The sequence below is a fragment of the Tachypleus tridentatus genome, chromosome 5 (genome assembly GCF_004210375.1).
Source record: "Tachypleus tridentatus isolate NWPU-2018 chromosome 5, ASM421037v1, whole genome shotgun sequence".
In the NCBI taxonomy this organism is placed as follows: domain Eukaryota; kingdom Metazoa; phylum Arthropoda; class Merostomata; order Xiphosura; family Limulidae; genus Tachypleus; species Tachypleus tridentatus.
This window is the reverse complement of record NC_134829.1, coordinates 43,572,023-43,590,516: the sequence shown is the minus strand read 5'-3', so window position 1 is coordinate 43,590,516 and position 18,494 is coordinate 43,572,023. Positions and strand designations below refer to the sequence as shown.

The window sequence follows — 18,494 nt, the reverse complement described above, 5'->3', positions numbered from 1 at the left end:
CCAATATACATATAGCTTTTCTTTATGATGTAGTGATACAATTGTCGATCACTACATTAATTTAGAGCTACTCTTGTACGGTGACATCTCAGGAGCACACATATGACTTCTACAACTCATAATTTAGCGAAACAATTACCACTCAATATGTGCAGATCAACTTCCCTTTGTCCACTGATATGACGAATCTACATACAATTTTCATTTGTCATAACGTTGAGATTTAGTTATCACCGAGACTGACTCAGTGACTTCCACTCCTCGTCTGTTGGTATCTCACAAACATAAGTATAGCTTTTCTTTTTTATAATGTACAGATACTTCTATAACTAAATGTATCACGTGTACTGGTCCTTGTCTCTTAATATCTCTTGAACGTACTGTAGGTTTTATATTTCAAAATGTAGACACAGTTATTTCTTACTATGACTGAAACTGATTCACTACATTCGCTTATACTTGGTCAACTTCGGTGATTTATTACGAACACACATACAGCTTTATATATATATATCTTAATGTAGACAGGAACATTAACTTGTTATTGTCCAATGACATCTCACGAACACACATATAGGTTAATGTAGTGATTAAGCTGTTAAAGTCTATTGTTTCTCATTTTCATAATTCACGAACATACATATATGTTTTATATGTAGAGATACAGTTACTACTTACACTACCTCTGCTACATTAATTTCCACTTGTTCCTTTCTTTTAATATCTCATGAACCTACACGTAGATTTATAGATCGTAAAGTAGCGATACAGTTATCACTTAGTACGTTCACTTCGACTTATTCTAGTCTGTTAATATCTCATGAACCTACATATAGCTTTCAGGTTTCATTACGTAAAGATAAAGTTAGCACTCAGTACATTCGCTTTTATATCTCACAGAAATGAACTTAATTTTATATTTCATAAGGTAGAGATTCAATTATCACAAATTCCTACAGTCTCACTTTGACATCATTAGCAACTACTTGCTTGCCCGATAATAACTCACGAACGCGCCAATAGCTTTTATATTTTAAAATGTAGCAATGGAGTTAAACTTATACTCTGTATTCACTTCAGCTTGTCCCTCCAATCGTAACACACAAACAAAGAAATAGGTTTTACATATCTTAATAAAGACTCACTCAATTTGAGTTCTTTTTTCGCTGGTATCTCATGAACGAACAGATGTCTCACGAATATACGTACAACTTTCGTATTTCATCATTTATAGGTTCATTTATCGCTGTAACTAACTCAGCCCATTCACTTCAACTTGTTTGTGTTCGCTGATATCACACAAATCTCTAATTTATTTGTTTCACAACAAGAGATACAATTAGTACCCGGCAAGTTCATTTCGACTTGAGTAATACGTAATGAACCTACCACTTCCATGTTTCATAATATCCAGACAAGTTGATACTTAGTATGTTTGATACAAGCGGTTTGATCTGAAGAACTTGAGAAACATTCGTAGTTGAGTTTGGTTAGATATGATTCTACGCTTAGATTGTAATTTAATATAAGTTGTGTAAAGTTAGAATTAAACCTTGTTTAGCTTAACTTGGAAATCTCGGTTCCTATAGCGACTTCTGTAGCATAACACATTCCGTATTTAATGATTTAACTTCGTGATTAGTTCCTTTTACTCTAAAGATTTAACTTTTGTGTAATGAAATATGTTAAGTCGGTTACATCTCATAGTTTGTGTTGATATCTGGCATTCAGCTCACAATATTTTAAGAGAAGTTTTGAAAACTAAAACGTTTTTTATTCTAACAATGTGTTATGTATTAAAAATATTGTTTCGTGGTGTTAATAGAAGCCAGAATGTGCTTATTGTTAGCAAAATGTAGTGGTGAATGAATCGCTCACTAAAACACATATCTTGAAGTTTTGTACCGTCAGTTTCGGCACGTGTTTTAGTGCACGCTCCTGAAGAAGCTGTAAAGCGAAACGTTGTCTAATTAAATAAATAAAAAACAACTACATTTGGTGTTCTAAAGTCGTTTATTTCTAGTATTAATGTCTTTTATACACCAATATGCACTACAGAAATTAAATAAGAAAAGTATATTATGAAGAGATGAACTATAACAATAGTAAAAGTTAAAATAAACGTTTATTTAATCATAAGACAATAGTATCATTCACTTCTTTGTTGTGTCGTGTGAAACGAGTCTTCGGCAATGGATATGGTGAATACGATGTGGTTGAAATTATCTTACACACTTTCTTCTCAGTGACTCCCAGTGGCACAGCGACATGTCTGTGGACGTGCAACACTGGGAAATGGCTTTCTATACCTGTGATGGGCAGAACACAGAGAGCCCATTGTGTAGATTTGTGCTTGACTTCAAACAAACAAATTATTCCCACAAAAATCCGAAGGAACTGAATAAAAAATGCAGTATTATGTATATACATATAATAAAAGGCCTAATGTAAATGCAGTGAACTTTAACCTAACTCTGCTACGCCACAACAGTTTTCAAACAACCTTATACAACGTTTCGGTATGATACCAATCGTTATTCGAATAGCTAACAGTTACTAGTATCCTGTACGTTTTGTGTGTTTGATCCGTTAGTTGTTGACTTGTGATCGAATTGTGGAATAGGTTAATCCTTGTTTATTTAACTCTTTAACAACTAATCATTATATTACTCAAATACACTCTGTATTTCGTCATTTCAACTTGTGTGCTTACAATAAGCTCAGTTCTCTTTCTTATTTGTAACAGATCTATCTTCAAGTGTTTAAGGCTTAACATTTATGTCAATTTTGTGGTGGTGGTGGTTTTGTGTGTGTTTAATGCAAAAGAAAACTATTTTAAATTATAAAGAATAAACGACTGTTATTTTTAATAATAAGGAATCCAGCCATCCTACCTCTCATGGGAAAGAGTTCATTAAGAAAACTTTTATTGAGTGCATGATGGTTCGTAGTTCATTAAAATTAATGCTAAGAACAACACACACACGAATATTGGTCTAACAAAGACTTACGTTTCATCATGTTTTGTAACATGAATAGGATCTACCTTCTTGGCATCGTGCAGAAAGTTATATCTGAACGAAGGAATTGTTATACGCTTGCTTGGACTTTCATGCATTGGTGGCAGGGGAACATGTGAAGTCACTGATTGTTAGAAAATACTTACTATATGTAACTATACAAAATGATTTCGGGAAGACACGGTGACGTCAATTGCTTTATTGGTGCCATTAGTAGAATACGTCCCTATTCACACTGGAGGACTGCCTATAATTTGGAACCTTGGGCCTCTGTCTATTTCTTGTAGACTGGTGGTGATAAAACATTTTGTGCTTGTAACTAAACAAGTTGGTGAATGTCAACTTCTTGTGATAAACTGGTAGCAGGGAGTACTCCAGTGCTCCTAATGAAACATACTGGAAGAAACGTACGTTTTGTTGCAAAACAAACTGGTATGGAAGAAATCTAATATTTGTATAGAAAACAACTGGGACGGAAAACGTCTAGTGTTTTTAACAAGACAAACCGGTAGTGAGTTAGACGTATTTAACCAAGATTGTTTGTTTGTTTTTGAATTTCGCGCAAAGCTACTCAAGGGCTATCTGCGTTAGCCGTCCATAATTTAGCAGTGTAATACTAGAGGGAAGGCAGCTAGTCATCATCATACACCGCCAACTCTTGGACTACCCTTTCTTCAACGAATTGTGAGATTGACCGTCACTTTATAACTCCCCCACGGCTGAAAGGGCGAGCATGTTTGGTGTGACGGGGATACGAACCCGCGACCCTCGGATTACGAGTTTCGTACCTTAACCATCTGGCCATGCCGGGGCCTTTGTATTTAACTAAACTGGTGTGAATAACGCCTTTTCTTCTTAATGTTTTGGGTTTAAATGTTTCATATTTAAACGGAAGCTTCCTTCTTTTTAATATTTGTGTAAATTCGGTATCTACTTTCTATCCTCTTGATGGTATGCACATCTGAAAATGCGATATTATATTCATTTCAGTTAGGCTTAGCAATTATAGTTAATTAGGATGTTCACAATTACGATAAAAATGACCAAGTGTAGGGAAAAAAATTAAATTCTCCACGATCTCCGGGAACAACCAAAGTAGTTTAACAACGTGTAGCTTTCCACGTTTATAATAACGTCTCTAAATTAATGAACATTAATAAAAAAAATAATGTCAAATCCCCATCTTATTTGAGTTATCTTCACTTCTAACACGCTTACTATCTGGTTTGCGATCATTCAGAACATAAAATACGGCCAGACATGACCAGATGGTTAAGGATCGTGAATTTGAAACCCCGTTACACCAAACATGCTCGCCCTTTCAGCTGTGGAAGCGTTATAATATGATGGTCAATCCCACTATTCGTTAGGAAAGATTAGTTCAAGAGTTGGCGGTGGGTGGTGATGACGAGCTGCCTTCCTTGTAGAGATTTATAATTATTTAAACATCACTGATAACAGTCCTTTCATTAATGAAAGCTGTTTTGTTCATATATATGATAAGATTCTATTGTTTTTATAACATTTCTTGTATCTATCTACTAGCTCATGATTCGTGGATTTCACTAGATTCTTGTAACGTGAATACCTGTTACAAGCTGACAAAGCGTGCTTATAAATTTACCTACCATAATACATTAATATTAAACATGTTATAATTTAAAACACAAAGTTCTTTATTTAGTCTCCCATTGATTTTCTAGAATTAGAGGCGTGTGTGATAATAGTATCTAACCATTCATGATGATGAGAAAACTTATGAGCCTGACGATGACCGAAGAAGGTCGAAACGTTGTTCGCTCCTCTACATAGTTTTTTCTCTATCCATATCAGCCGTTTTAACATATAGTATCCAACTATACTATATTTGCCATATCTATTGTAAACGAGTCGCATAGCTCGGCTGGGATACAACAAACACAGTATTGTTTGGATCACTATTTATGTAAACCATTTTATAGAACAATAGTTATTAAGGTGTTACACACCTTTTACAAGTCGGCGACGTATGATCACTTGTCATAATACATTAGTGTTATGTTTATATTTTTAAACACTACATTCTAGTTCCTTATGGATTTACAAGAATTAGAACAGTGTGTGATAACAGCGTTCCAACAACATTATAACAACTGTTATTGCAGCAAATGGTTTATATAAATATTGTTCCAACCAATACTGTGTTCGTTGTATCCACAACGTTTTCCCCTATGTATTAACAGAAGAACTCCGAGTGTGGTCAGTTTACTTTCTCTGTACGGCTACCGCATCCCGCACTGTTTTTGAAAAACTGTACACAAGGGCAAAGTTCAGCATTCTCTTTTGAAATGACGGTAGAATATAAATAAATAATATTGACGTTAAATTATATTTCACAATCAGGATATTCTACACTAAACTGTTAGGAATTAACCATACTATCATTAACATTTCAAAATGTGATGTAACTTAAATAATAAAACTGTAGATAGGTATATTATTGCTAAGTGAGTCGTAGTATGTATGAACTGTTCAACAATTACTTTTCACAGTAGGTAGTATCGGTAGTTCAGAACATTGACTGAAACAAACAATACAACACTGTTAACTTTTCTAAAGTTCATTTAAAGTGATAGCTTATCTTAAAGTTTTACTGTCACTTTTGTTTGTAGAGTTAGATGGCGTTTCTCCTTTATTTTCTATATTATGTTACGCATTATAATTTATCTGGGACGAGTCTCCGATTTATTATGTTACGTACACTAAGTATTATGATTTAAAATGGCCGGGAATTTTAATTTAGAAGTTAATTACATATTAATATTATCAAATTTATGATATTTGTCAACAAGTTTGATTCACAAAATTTTCTTTCTTAACACAAATATATTTTAATATACAAACAATAATACAATTTATAATAATGGTTATCACTAACAGTTATTACAAATGATGGTTTATATATGTAGGTTTTACAAACAATACTGAGTCTTATATCTGGTTTGGAATTGAATCTTTTATCCACGTTCAAACAAGGCAAATTAATTCTCTGTTCACACATCTGTATACTTCTTTTGACGGAAACTCCTGTAAGTTTTCATTGACGGCAATATCTATTGTTCTCGTAGAACTACTGACGTCCAAAGATAATTCACTGAAGTTAAACAGTTTCTAATGTTCGAATTCCATAAACGTTCCTGGTCAAATTCTGTAGCTTTCCGATGGATAAATGTTAATCACAGTTATAGCTTCCCAGGCTTGTAGTAAACTGACTGTAGCTGAACCAATAATAATCTTCTCTTACTGCTTCTCGGCTAGCCGCTTCCGTACGAATCACGCGAGTTTCTCAAAGTTTCAACAATGTTCGAAAACGAGCTAGTGTTTTCGTGAAATAAATATTGATGATTCTTACTCTTAAAAATCTTCTACAAATTTAGAAAAAAAGGGAGGACATGTGCAATACACAGCCACCAACATACATAATGTGAAAAACAACAAGAAGAAATCTATACTGAAACAAGCGTAGGTATTAAAATAAATGTATTACAGTGAATCCGTTACAATCAGACACAACCACTTTCTAACCTTGCTGAGGAATAGAAAGTGACTGACACGTGTAATACGTGAGACTTCCACTGCATGTGTTAAAAAGGGATGTGAAATAAATGAGTTGCTATTTCTGTAAGAAACAAATCTTTGTCAAACAAAGCAAAACATAAAGTCTTGTAGGATAATGAATTACTCTGAGACCAATTATGAAATGCATGTCTGCCTGTCGTTTGGAACCGTAGTTTAATTACAAGTCTGTGAATGTTTATGTAACAGAAGTTAATTTCACGAAAAAGGGAAATCATGACAAACAATAGTATGATATCAATATCTTACTGTGTAAACTGAATCTTTTTCTCCAGAATGTATATACGTGGGACAATTGAGGATAATAACGAAGCATAGGAATATATATATGTATATTGAAGTCCCAAGGTTGTAAAATAAACGTGTAACGGTAAATCCGGTACAATTAGTAGAACAACCCTGAATGTGGTTAGTTTATATTGTTGTATAACATTTGTCCTATATTTTATATATTAGTAGAACAACTCTGGGAGTAGTCAGTTTATATTGTTGCATGACATTTGTTCTGTAATTTGTATATTAGTAAAACAACCCTGAGAATGATCAATTCATATTGTTGCATGACATTTGTTCTGTATTTTATATATTAATTAAATAACCCTGAGAGTGATCAGTTTATACTGTTGTATAACATTTCTCTTATATTTTATATATTAGTAGAACAGCCGTGAACGTGACTGTCGTGCTTTTATATTTGACTCAATGTGTACATCCACATAAAGTAGTGCTAATTTTTTAAATGACCTTATTTTTAACTAAAAATAATTATTAGTAATTTTTAATAAAACTTTTGTACACCTTGAGCTGCATATAAAAGCACGACAGTCACAGTAAACTTAGTATACTGATGTGGTTCAATGTCATGTTAATAAGTGCCTCTACCATATTAGGGCAGGAATGCTAACTTCAAGAGGTAACTTTCCCCCAAACGGTAGTACCTTATTTCCCTTATCTTTTATTTTCATCTTTTTATGTTTATCTTTTTCTTATTCTTATTTTAACTTGGGAGAGCAGTCATCTTTACACAACTGTCTGCAGACAGTGAAAGGTGATATAAACGTAAGACATTGTGGGCTTGAGCGCTCACATCTCGCTCTCCTAATTTCTAACCTACTTGTGTCTACTTCTTATGTAAGACTAGGGAATTAGAGATTCAGACTCATAGACGTGTATCCCCACCGCAATGTGGGTCCTACGTTCTCAGTCACCTCCAAAACCTAGCCTACATTTTATAATCTTACGTTGTAGCTTCCTTGTACCCTAGGATCTTTTTTTAAAAGAAATGTAACGTATTTTGTTTACTTTTATTGTGTTTTGTTTTGGCTTTAAAAATTATGGTTATAATATATATGTATATATACATGTATTGTAAAAACAATTATTTGTAAATACTGATAGAACTTCAAGAATTGTAAAATGCTATACATAATGACGTGATATTGGTAAAATCACGTGTGTTGTTGTTTTCAGATTAATGAAAGGTGTCATTGTTCATAAATCAGATTTTAAAGTTTTCGTACCTGCCATTTTAGGGTTGTCAACACCACCATGATTATTTGACGTCTTATCATTTAATAAAACTTAACCTTGTAAAATCCATTTATGGCTTGACTTCTAATAAATAAGATCACTAGTGTGCTTGTCAGTGTAACCAACAAGCTTAACCGTAAATATTTTGACATAACTGATCAACATCCAGAAGGGGAGGAGTGTGTACTTTCATGTACGTCAATGTTTTCATCGGTTGGAGATGGGGTAACGCCATGTCATTAGTGTCACGATTCGTGCTTGATTCTTGACAAAGTTAAATATGAAACTGATATTAGATGGTGATAGCTAATGTCGATTTTAAATATTCCGGTATGATACAGGCATACAACATTTTTAACTCTTGACGATATATATATATATGTAGACAGATACACATATGTAGTTTAGTTCATAATCCTCTCGCTTGTTGGTATGTAATATCCCGATACGTATTTGGTACCTAAATTTCTAAGTATAATGTTTTGTTTGTTTTTTAAATCAGTCATGATAAATGATCTTTTCTTACTCTGTGTTGTGACATTTCTAGACTTGAATTATACGATGTTGTAAATCGAATGTACCTTAAAGTGTTGTTAAATTTAATGTGTTCTTTCCTAATTGGTTAAGTGCAAACATAGAATTGTAACTTGAAGAGAGAGAGAGAGAAAAAAAAAGTCATCTACTTGGTGCATACAAATATCGTGTTGATGTCTTTGCGCCAGCTAGTGGGCCTTGACCTTTTGTGTAACCAACGTGTCAGTTTGCAACACTGTTGATATGCGCGACTGTCTTTGTTGTAAACATAAATAATAAGGGATTGTTTGAGAGGTAAAACGTATAGGTGACATACTTTCTCACGACATTAAACACTCCAGTGTCATCTATCGGTTTATTATTTCTGTCTCGCAAAACTTGGTTTTATTGTATGAAGGCTTTCCCTCTCTGTCTTTGTGTAGAAACTCAATGAAACAGCTGCAAATTCGGGTTGTTGATACTTTCAAGTCATATGACTGACGTTTGTTGTGATGAAATGTTGGGTGTTATCAGAGTTGGAACGAATACAAGATTGTAGAAGGCGGGACGGAATATAAGGCTTAATAATATATAGGCCTAGTTTTATTGATACGTAATTCTGTAACAATATTTTAATTGGTGAAAAGTATATCGCTATTGTTTTAAAATTAACATTAATGACAATAAGAAATATAACATTCCAATTTTTTGTTACTGATATAGAATAATCATTACTTATTTCAGTGCTTTACAAACTGGGTAACAAAGTCTCTATGCTTGTCTTTTTTAAATCTGGAAAAGGACCTCTTGACATTCGGTTATCCAATAGCAGTTCGAAAGATGGCAGCATGGGTGATTTAATTAGTTTATTTCTCTCTAGACTACTAATGTAAAATTAGAGACGATTAGGGGCAGATAACAGTTATGAAATTATGAACAGGGAGAAGTCATGGGTTTAGGAAGATCGACTGCTAATCTGTGGGTCACGAGATTGAAACTTCTTGGTAAATGTTAGGCCAAGAGCTGTTTCGTTAATGATGAACAAACATAACACGTTAAGGTTTTATATTATGTTTTCATTAATAAACACTTTGTCTTCAACGTAATTATTTTATACACAAGATAACAAGACAGACAACCATTAGTAATTTATTGAATTAATTATAATATTGAGGATATTTTTGTTTAACCTTTCCACTGGACCTCAAGCAGTTTGGTGCATAAACAGCAGGGCCGAGGTGTAGTGTGCACCCCCAAGCTTTCACTCTGGCTACTTAAGTTCGTTCTTCCCAGCGATTTAGAAAACATATTCTTAATTATTTTTTTTTAATCTCTGAGGACAGTTTACAAAAGTTCTACTGCACCCTTCCCTCCACACACACTCCCACTTACTAAATTAGAGAAGTTGGAGCCAGGTCGGATAAACATTGAAAAACGTGTTTTTAGAAAAACGCTATGAAGTGCAAATTGTTAGGCCAAGGATTAGGCTCGTTTATCGGTAAAAACGTACATTTACACATGTTTTAATAAAATTCGAATTTCTGAAGAGCATAATACAGATCACAGATTTCGTCAGATTTTACGTGCAAATTATCTGTCGAATTGTGTACTAAAAACTGAATAAAGATTCAGTTCTTCACGTGTGTTTGGTGATCCTGTCTCAGTGACAATCTCAGCTTAGTGCTAGCCCACAAGTTGTGTTGAAAGTAACAGTGACCAGGTTACCCGCCTGGAACATCTAGAGCAGTGCTTTACAAATTGTGGTAATCATACCTCACCAGTGTGGCCCCCGCTAGTACAGCGGTAAGCCTATGGATTTACAACGCTAAAATTAGTGGTTCGATTCCCCTCGGTGGACTAAGCAGATAACCCGATGTAGCTTTGCAATAAGAAAACATACACACACACCTCAAGAGTGCGTTGTAGTCAGCGAAATGAAACGGGTAAGAAATAAGCAAAACGAAGTATGAAAAAAGGGTGGAAGTTTATTTGTTTTAGAGCAAAACTGCATTAGGCTTACTGCTGTGTTCATCGTGGGAAATTGAGCCTTGGATTTTAGCATTTTAAGCTCGAAAAAACTACCGCTGTCACACCGGAGGATAAGAGTTAAAAAGAAAAGCAACTTTTTGATCATTGTTAAAGATAATAATCATATACATATATATATACTTATTGTTTATTTCCACTATCAAAATCATTGAGGTATCTGTAATTTTAATGAACTTGAAAAGGGGCACCCTAATTTCAAAAGTTGGTTTGGTTGGGTTTGTTTTGAATTTCGCGTAACGCTACACGACGGCTAGTCGTTCCTAATTTTACAGTGTAAGATTAGAGAAAAGACAGCTAGTCGTCACCACCCACCGCCAACTCTTGAACTGCTCTTTTACCAACGAATAGTGGGATTGACCGTAACTTTATAACGCCCCCACGGCTGAAAGAGGCGCGACTCGGGCGCGAACCCGCGACCCTCAGATTACGAGTCGAGTGCCTTAACCACCTGGCCATGCCGGGCCTCTAGCCTTATCAGTAAAAGTGTCAATACCCATATCAGCCGTTCTAAGATGCATTTTTACTTCAAGCAAGTTTCTCGTCATCAAAGATTGTGAAATAAGACCTGTTACTGTCTGTTTATTCATGAAATGTTTTCTTACCCATCAAATATCAGTTTGTTTACAGGTTATTCCAGCAAAGCTGTTGTTAGACTAGAAATGATGCAGTTAGTCAATAACTCTGACGCTAATTCTTAGGTTGATTTTATCTGAATAAATAGTGGGATTTATACCTGATTGTTACAATGTACTCATAGCCCTGTGTCGCGGAAAGCGTTACTGTAGCAACGGAACGCGAACTACGAATCATCGGTTTCACAGTTCGGATATACTAACCAATAGGCCACGTCGAGTTCAAATGAACAGGTTGAAAAGGGTATCTAAGTACAATGTTTATTGTATTTCAAAGACATCACCAGTGTTGTGCGTAACAAATATTTATTGTTGAAAGCCTGTTTATCTGAAGAAAGGCTGGGCGGAATGGTAAATACATATTGCACACAAACAAAAATGTTCGAATGATCAGTAAAGCGAAACGTGAAGAATTAGAGCCACACAGTTTCCCAGGATCATATACCTTGTTTATTATTGTTAGTGGGGCCCGGCATGGCCTGGTGGGTTAAGGCGTTCGACTCGTAATCTGAGGGTCGCGGGTTTGAATCCCCGTCGGACCAAACATGCTCGCCATTTCAGCCGTGGGGGCATTATAATGTGACGGTCAATCCCACTATTCGTTGGTAAAAGAGTAGCTCAAGAATTGGCGGTGGATGGTGATGACTAGCTGCCTTCCCTCTGGTCTTACACTGATAAATTAGGGATGGCTAGCGCAGATAGCCCTTGTGTAGCTTTGCGCGAAATTAAACAAACAAACAAACAGTTGTTAGTGGGTTGCGCCATCGTTATTGGAGGAATGAATAAAAACGTTTTTATTGTTAACGCTCGAACCAAGATAATATCAATACTTTTATGTACTGACATAACCTTGTACAGTCAAGTAAAATGTTATTTCAATAATATGCTACTTTGAAAATTAACTTTGAGAATACAGCTAAAAGAGTTGATAGTAATTAAAAGTATACAACATGAAAGAAAAAGCACCAATAAATATATGTATAAATGTCAAAATAAATAAATAATATTTGTTGGTAAATATAAAGCTGCATAATGGAGTATTTATATTGTGCTTACCAAAAGAGTAAAATCATATAAACGGGTTTCTATTGAATCTTCATTTCAATTGACACTTAAATGTTAAATATGTTAACTTTATTATTTGATACGTTCTACAGAACCGCCCACAAATATCTTAAGATATTAGGTCGTTTACGGTTTTTTCATGAAACTGTATTATTGAAAAATTATACAACAAAAGACAATACAGTCTGCGCGATATTGTGAATTATAAAATAATAATAACGTTGAATTACACACGTTGATTCCAAAACCTTATCTAAAGTAATATTGAAAAGAAAGAAAGAAAGAGATTAAGTGCACTATATTTGGAGTAATAACTAATAAACTAATAGAGTGGAGGGTCGCCGCTGGAGTGAGTCTTGAAGTCGCAAGCTGTATGTGTTATTCATCCTTCGACAATGTGTTGCCGCTACGTACAGATTGACGGCGGGAAAGATATTTTAAAAAATCGAACCGCTGAAGACGGGAGTCTTTATATCTAGGAAACCATGAGTGAAAGCAAATGAAAAATATGTTATAATATTTCAACCACACTTCTGCCATATTCGGTGCCTACTAAGCTTTTTGGTATAAACAAGGCCTATCAAACTGGCTGGTTGGTATACGACAGAATAGTGGTCTAGGCGCTATTTATATAATCCGTTGTCACGAGCAATGACAGTTAAGATGTGAATTAGGTTAAGCAAGTGAATTTTAATCATTATCAGTTTCATATAAATCATTTGCAAATAAAATTTTTAAGGTTAGGCTTAATAATACAACATTATTTTATCTGTTTTAACCGTAACACCCAACATTTATTTATATTTATCATAATTATTTCATGATTTTCCCATGGAAACAGAAAAGTTCGTACAACAGAACGTTTAATACAACAACGGGTTGCACCAATATCACACCTAAACCTAACGAGCAGTTCGTTTGTCCACTGAGTGAAGGTTTATGATTAAGGAAGAAAACCCTCGGTCTCAAAGAGACAAACAAATGAAACTGTCTACGTTTCCGGATACCATTAACAAGATAATAAACAAGGGGGGAGGGATACTGAAGTCTCAGAAACTAAATGTTCACAAATTTCCAGCCTCACTTATAATCTTCAGGCGTGTTTACGAGAAAGATCGAAGTAAATGAAAGCACAACAACCCCATTAAATTATGTGCCTGTAACCCTCCCCTATGTGCGGCTTCAATGCACTTTTGTACCTTCAAGCAACCTTTAACTTACCCTGGAAGCTGACATTTACAAATGTGAAACGATTGTCAAGATGTGAAGTGTAAAGTCGGCTTCGCTATGTTTTGCGTATGATTTAGAACAGTGAAGAGTTAGGCCTAAACACAGCTAATTGAGGAGGTAGTAGTTCTCACTTTAGTGTGATTAAAATATACGTGATCTTTATGTTGCCTCACTGTATGATACGTTGAATTTAGTGATCTAGATGCGACGCATTCACTATATATAAATATATGTACTAAATGCTATTAATATAGATTTCTTGTTTGAATCAGGTGACCAAGAGGTTGTTCAACAACAACAGAGTACCCAGCATTGCGGTATTTGTGGAGATAGAGCCACGGGAAAGCATTACGGAGCATCTAGTTGTGATGGCTGTAAGGGATTCTTTAGACGGAGTGTTCGCAAGAACCATCAGTACACATGCAGATTTAGCAGAATCTGTGTGGTGAATAAGGACAAGAGGAACCAGTGTCGGTATTGTCGTCTGAGGAAGTGCTTCAGAGCAGGCATGAAAAAAGAAGGTGAGATAAGGGGAAAAAATGTTTATTTAAAAACAGATAAATCATATAGCAAGGGTTGCATGTGGGTACGATCGTACACATAAATAAGTGTTCTGAACTAGAAGGAATAATCGTACTAAGGTGAATGGTTTATTATTCCCAGAGTGAAAAACACTCGTGTAATTAATGCTATTTCAAAAATCCGGGTTTGTTTTTCTTTTGTTGTTGTTTGTTTTAAGTTAACATTTCTAGTTACTATAACTTATAATTCTACATATATTTACACCGTCAAGGACTTCTACCCAGTTAGTTATTCAGAACTGTCTTCGCTAAGTTACATTTTAAAAATTATTTGGTGTCTGATTTATATAGTTGAACAGAAGTCTGTTTTTGTCTGTGGATTTCTATTTTGAATTGTGTAAAGAAGTCTGGTTTGTTATGAATCTCGCAAAAAGCTACACTGAGGCTATCAGCGCTAAACGTTTCTAATTTGGACCAGAGGGAAGGCAGGCAGCTACTCGATAAAACCCATCTCCGGCTTTTGTAGTAGTATTTTAACAATGAGTAATGGAATCGGCAGTCGCATTATAATGTCCACCTCCCCAGGACGAGTACGTTCGATGACGGGGATTCGGACCTGCGACCCATACATTGCGAGACAAGTGCCATAACCACTCATATGTTCTCAATTATCAAATCAGAAAACTAAACCAAATTGGCCCGGTGGTTATGACGCTTGACTCGTAATCTGGGGGTTGCAGGTTCGAATCTCCGTCACACCAAATATTCTCATCCTTTCAACAGTAGAGGTGTTATGATGTGACAGTTAATTCCAGTATTCGTTGGTATAAGAATAACCAAAGAGTTAGCGGTGGGGGTGATGACAAGCTGCCTTCCCTCTTGTCTTACCCTGGAAAATTAGAGAGGGCTAGCGTAGATAGCTCTCGTGTAGATTTGCGCGAAATTCAAAAACAGGCTATACCAAATCAAAGATGGGAATGTAACAGTATAAATTAGTCTGTTCTCATGACTCAAGAAATCTTCATTATATATTCCATAGAAACAATCTTGGTTGTAGAGAGAAGAAACACTGGTACAAGCTGTTGGTGCATTTAAATCACTACAGCGTTGTAGAGACATAAATAAAGAGAAAGCCAAGATCATTGTCCTGTGTTTTGAGAACAAATCCGATGCATAACAATAATAGAACATCAGTGTTAAAATTTGTATTTGTTTAGAAACAGGTGAACAAATCATATCGTGCCTCATTTCTGTACCTCATCCCACCCACAAAGTCAGGTATATAAGGCGTTTGACCTGTATACCCATGCTTCTAACGTTTATGGTTTTATTATCCGAAAATATAACAATCTGCGTGTGCAGAAGCTTTTAGTTGGGGTGTGACTTTTTTCACTTCCTTGCTGTAGTTCGTGACCTCTGAATAACAGTTTTGTTTCGGGTCAGCCCACAGGAAACTGCACTTAGGTGAGAAAAGAAGGACCTTCGAAAGTGTGCACTAAATAGTTAAAGTACTGACTAAAAAGAGCAACTGTTTTGTAACAATGGAAATAAAGTCAAGAGCTATCTATACGTCGAACCTGTACCTTAAAAACGATTGCAAATATTCAAGAACTAAAAGTGAAAATAGAAATCTAATGCGAATAAGCGAATACTTATTGTGAAATCTCCAATCATTGTTGAACGTTAAGGTCTGTCGCTAGGTGATCTCGTTGTAACTAGTTCCCTGGTGGAAACGAGAATAAACTGTTTTTCTAAATGTTCTAAATGTAGATTGCATAAAAATAAAAGGAAAAGCGGAATGTGTAATATTATAGCTATTGTTAATATTATTAGCTATTAAGACTACATCAGTCACTTCTCTCGGTTCATTGCTATGTACCTAATATGATCTGAAAAGCGAATGGCTGAATATACGGTCTAAATTACGTATGGCGGTCTCAAAATACTTTTTTTCAGGGGCGTAAATCCTGGGGTGATGGGCGGTATACATTCCCCCCTTCATTTTAGGTTGGGGGTATGGTGCATACAACCATCCCCCCTACAGTGTAGTCTGTTGAATTGTTTTATTGCATCACAGGCCTACAAATTGTGTGTTTGTTCTTGTGATTCTCGTGTTCTTACCAATCGAATTACATAATTAGGCCTAGATGTAGGCTTTTTCAGTAGCCGAAATGTACATCTTTAATATAGGCGTGCTTCTAAGCTTTTCGATCTAAGCGATAGTTCGTAAGTATCAGTCAGTAGGCCTAAGTATATATGCAAGTATCGTGGCAACAAGATTACTCTGTGACTGCATGTTTACAGCTTTTAGGTTCACGTAATCAGAGATTACCAATTTGTAAATTGAACAGTCCACATAAGTGGTTACAAAAATCACCCCCCCCATCGGGTGTAAAAAATCTACGCCCTTGACTTTCTTAGCATGACTGTTTCTTTGTAGCAAATTCAAATTGTTCATGAACGAACTATGGCTAAATCTTAAAAATGATATTCACTTGTTTTACTCATCTGGAAAGCTACTAAACAAACAGAAGCTGGTTAATCAACCAAACTGTTGTGAAATGACTGCACGTGTCCAGAAGTATTTTCAGTATAGTACTGTACAGTTGCATGTACATCTGGATAATGCAAGGCCATCATCTATAACACAAGCAAAAATGTATATCGATTCTGGTTCTCGTGATCGTATAGAACCTGTTCTGAGACCGAATCAAACGTTCATAGCCACAACTACATGTTGTATCAGTGTACAGATGGCTAGAAACAGGCTTTCTAACGAAATAAATTGCACTCAAAGAACACAAAATTTATTGTCTGCAGTAGAAAAACGGAAGATGGAGTATTGTGGAGTGTTTATAGGTAAGCCATGCTTCACCCTGCAGCCAAACAAGACATGTGTTAATTTGGAGAAAATTTGGTACCATATCCAAACCTAATTTTGTACCGGAACGTGGATAACCTCCTTTAGCCAACATCATAAAACTGATCGAGTCGGTCTTTTAATTTATTTACCTGATCATTGGACCCATCTCCATGACCGTTATCTTGTTGCTAAGCGACACTTATTCTGTAGTTGTTGTTTATCTTTCTTTGGCATTTGAAATGATGCTCGAAATGTTCACAAAAACATTATGATAAGCTTTTATAACGGGGAGGTACAGAACGTACCATGTGCAAGATTTTAGAGCAAACACAGATAAGCCTATAGGTCTACAGATAACGCTTGCCAGTCGAAGTTAGGAAGGCAAAGAGTAGGTGTATTTGTTGAAATCTACCAAGATCTTACCAGTATTGTTATTAATACAATTCCAGAGAGTTCTATATATTTGATTATATACATTTTCGTCTGGCATTTCAGAAGTTATCATATCCATTTTCTTTCAGAAACACTGTATTTTTAAAACATTAGATTGTGGTTCGCTATGAATATTTAAGAAACAAAGCAAACTTGTAATAAAATACAGAGGCATACTGCTTACAGTTTCAAATCAAAATTACTTATCCTAGTTTGGCACAGCATAATGCATCGTGTAATTTTAAATCCATTAGTACGTAATTTCAGCTGTATTATTAATTAAAAATATACGAATTAATAAAAAATATTCATAACCTAGATATTATTGCAGAGGCCGTTAATTTACTACAATATTAAATGTTGTTAAGCTGTGAATCTTAGTTTAAAACAGTGGTTCTTAACCTTTTTCAGTGTTTGCACCCCTTTCAAATCAGTAATCATTTCTCGCACCCCCTGGAAACTTAAATATAAAAATATTAAGCATACTCTTATGTAAAAATATAGATTTGCTTTAATTATTCATGGGCATCCTCGGACCCCTTGGGAATCATCTTCGCACCCCCTAGGGGTGCGGGCACCCCTGGTTAAGAACCCCTGGTTTAAAATATAGAACTAATTAAACATATGTACTTTAAAATACCACCTTTATTTACAAAAATAACTTACGCAAGACTTTTGAAACATATCTTGTTACAATCATTGTTTTATGAAATATTAAACTTAAAACACATCTTAACTCTACAACATGCGTGTAAATATCACATACTTTTAACACATTCAACACATAAAATTAATAACTTCTATTTCAGCACAGCATTTAGCTAATCTAATTTGATTTAGTATGGGTGGAACAGTTACTATGCCATAACACTATAGTTCTGGCTTTAATCTAATATTAGCATGTTATATCGAGACCGTGACAGGTGAACCCTCACGCTGTCGTACTTTAATATACAGTAAAACTAGTACGTCTATTATTTTTCCAACTTTTTTCTTTCAGATAGTTTTCATTCTCACTTCGAAG

The 18,494-nt window shown here is 35.1% G+C and overlaps 1 protein-coding gene across 4 annotated transcripts in view; it reads left to right on the top strand.

Annotated features, from left to right (window-relative positions):
* The window catches only part of LOC143251035 (hepatocyte nuclear factor 4-gamma-like), a 79,072-nt gene that overhangs the window by 46,282 nt on the left and 14,296 nt on the right, over nt 1–18,494 (top strand). For all 4 annotated transcript variants that reach the window (XM_076502326.1, XM_076502324.1, XM_076502325.1 and 1 more), the window contains exon 2: nt 13,927–14,175. In XM_076502326.1, coding sequence (XP_076358441.1) covers nt 13,927–14,175 — 249 coding nt within the window. The remainder of the gene's footprint in view (nt 1–13,926; nt 14,176–18,494) is intronic.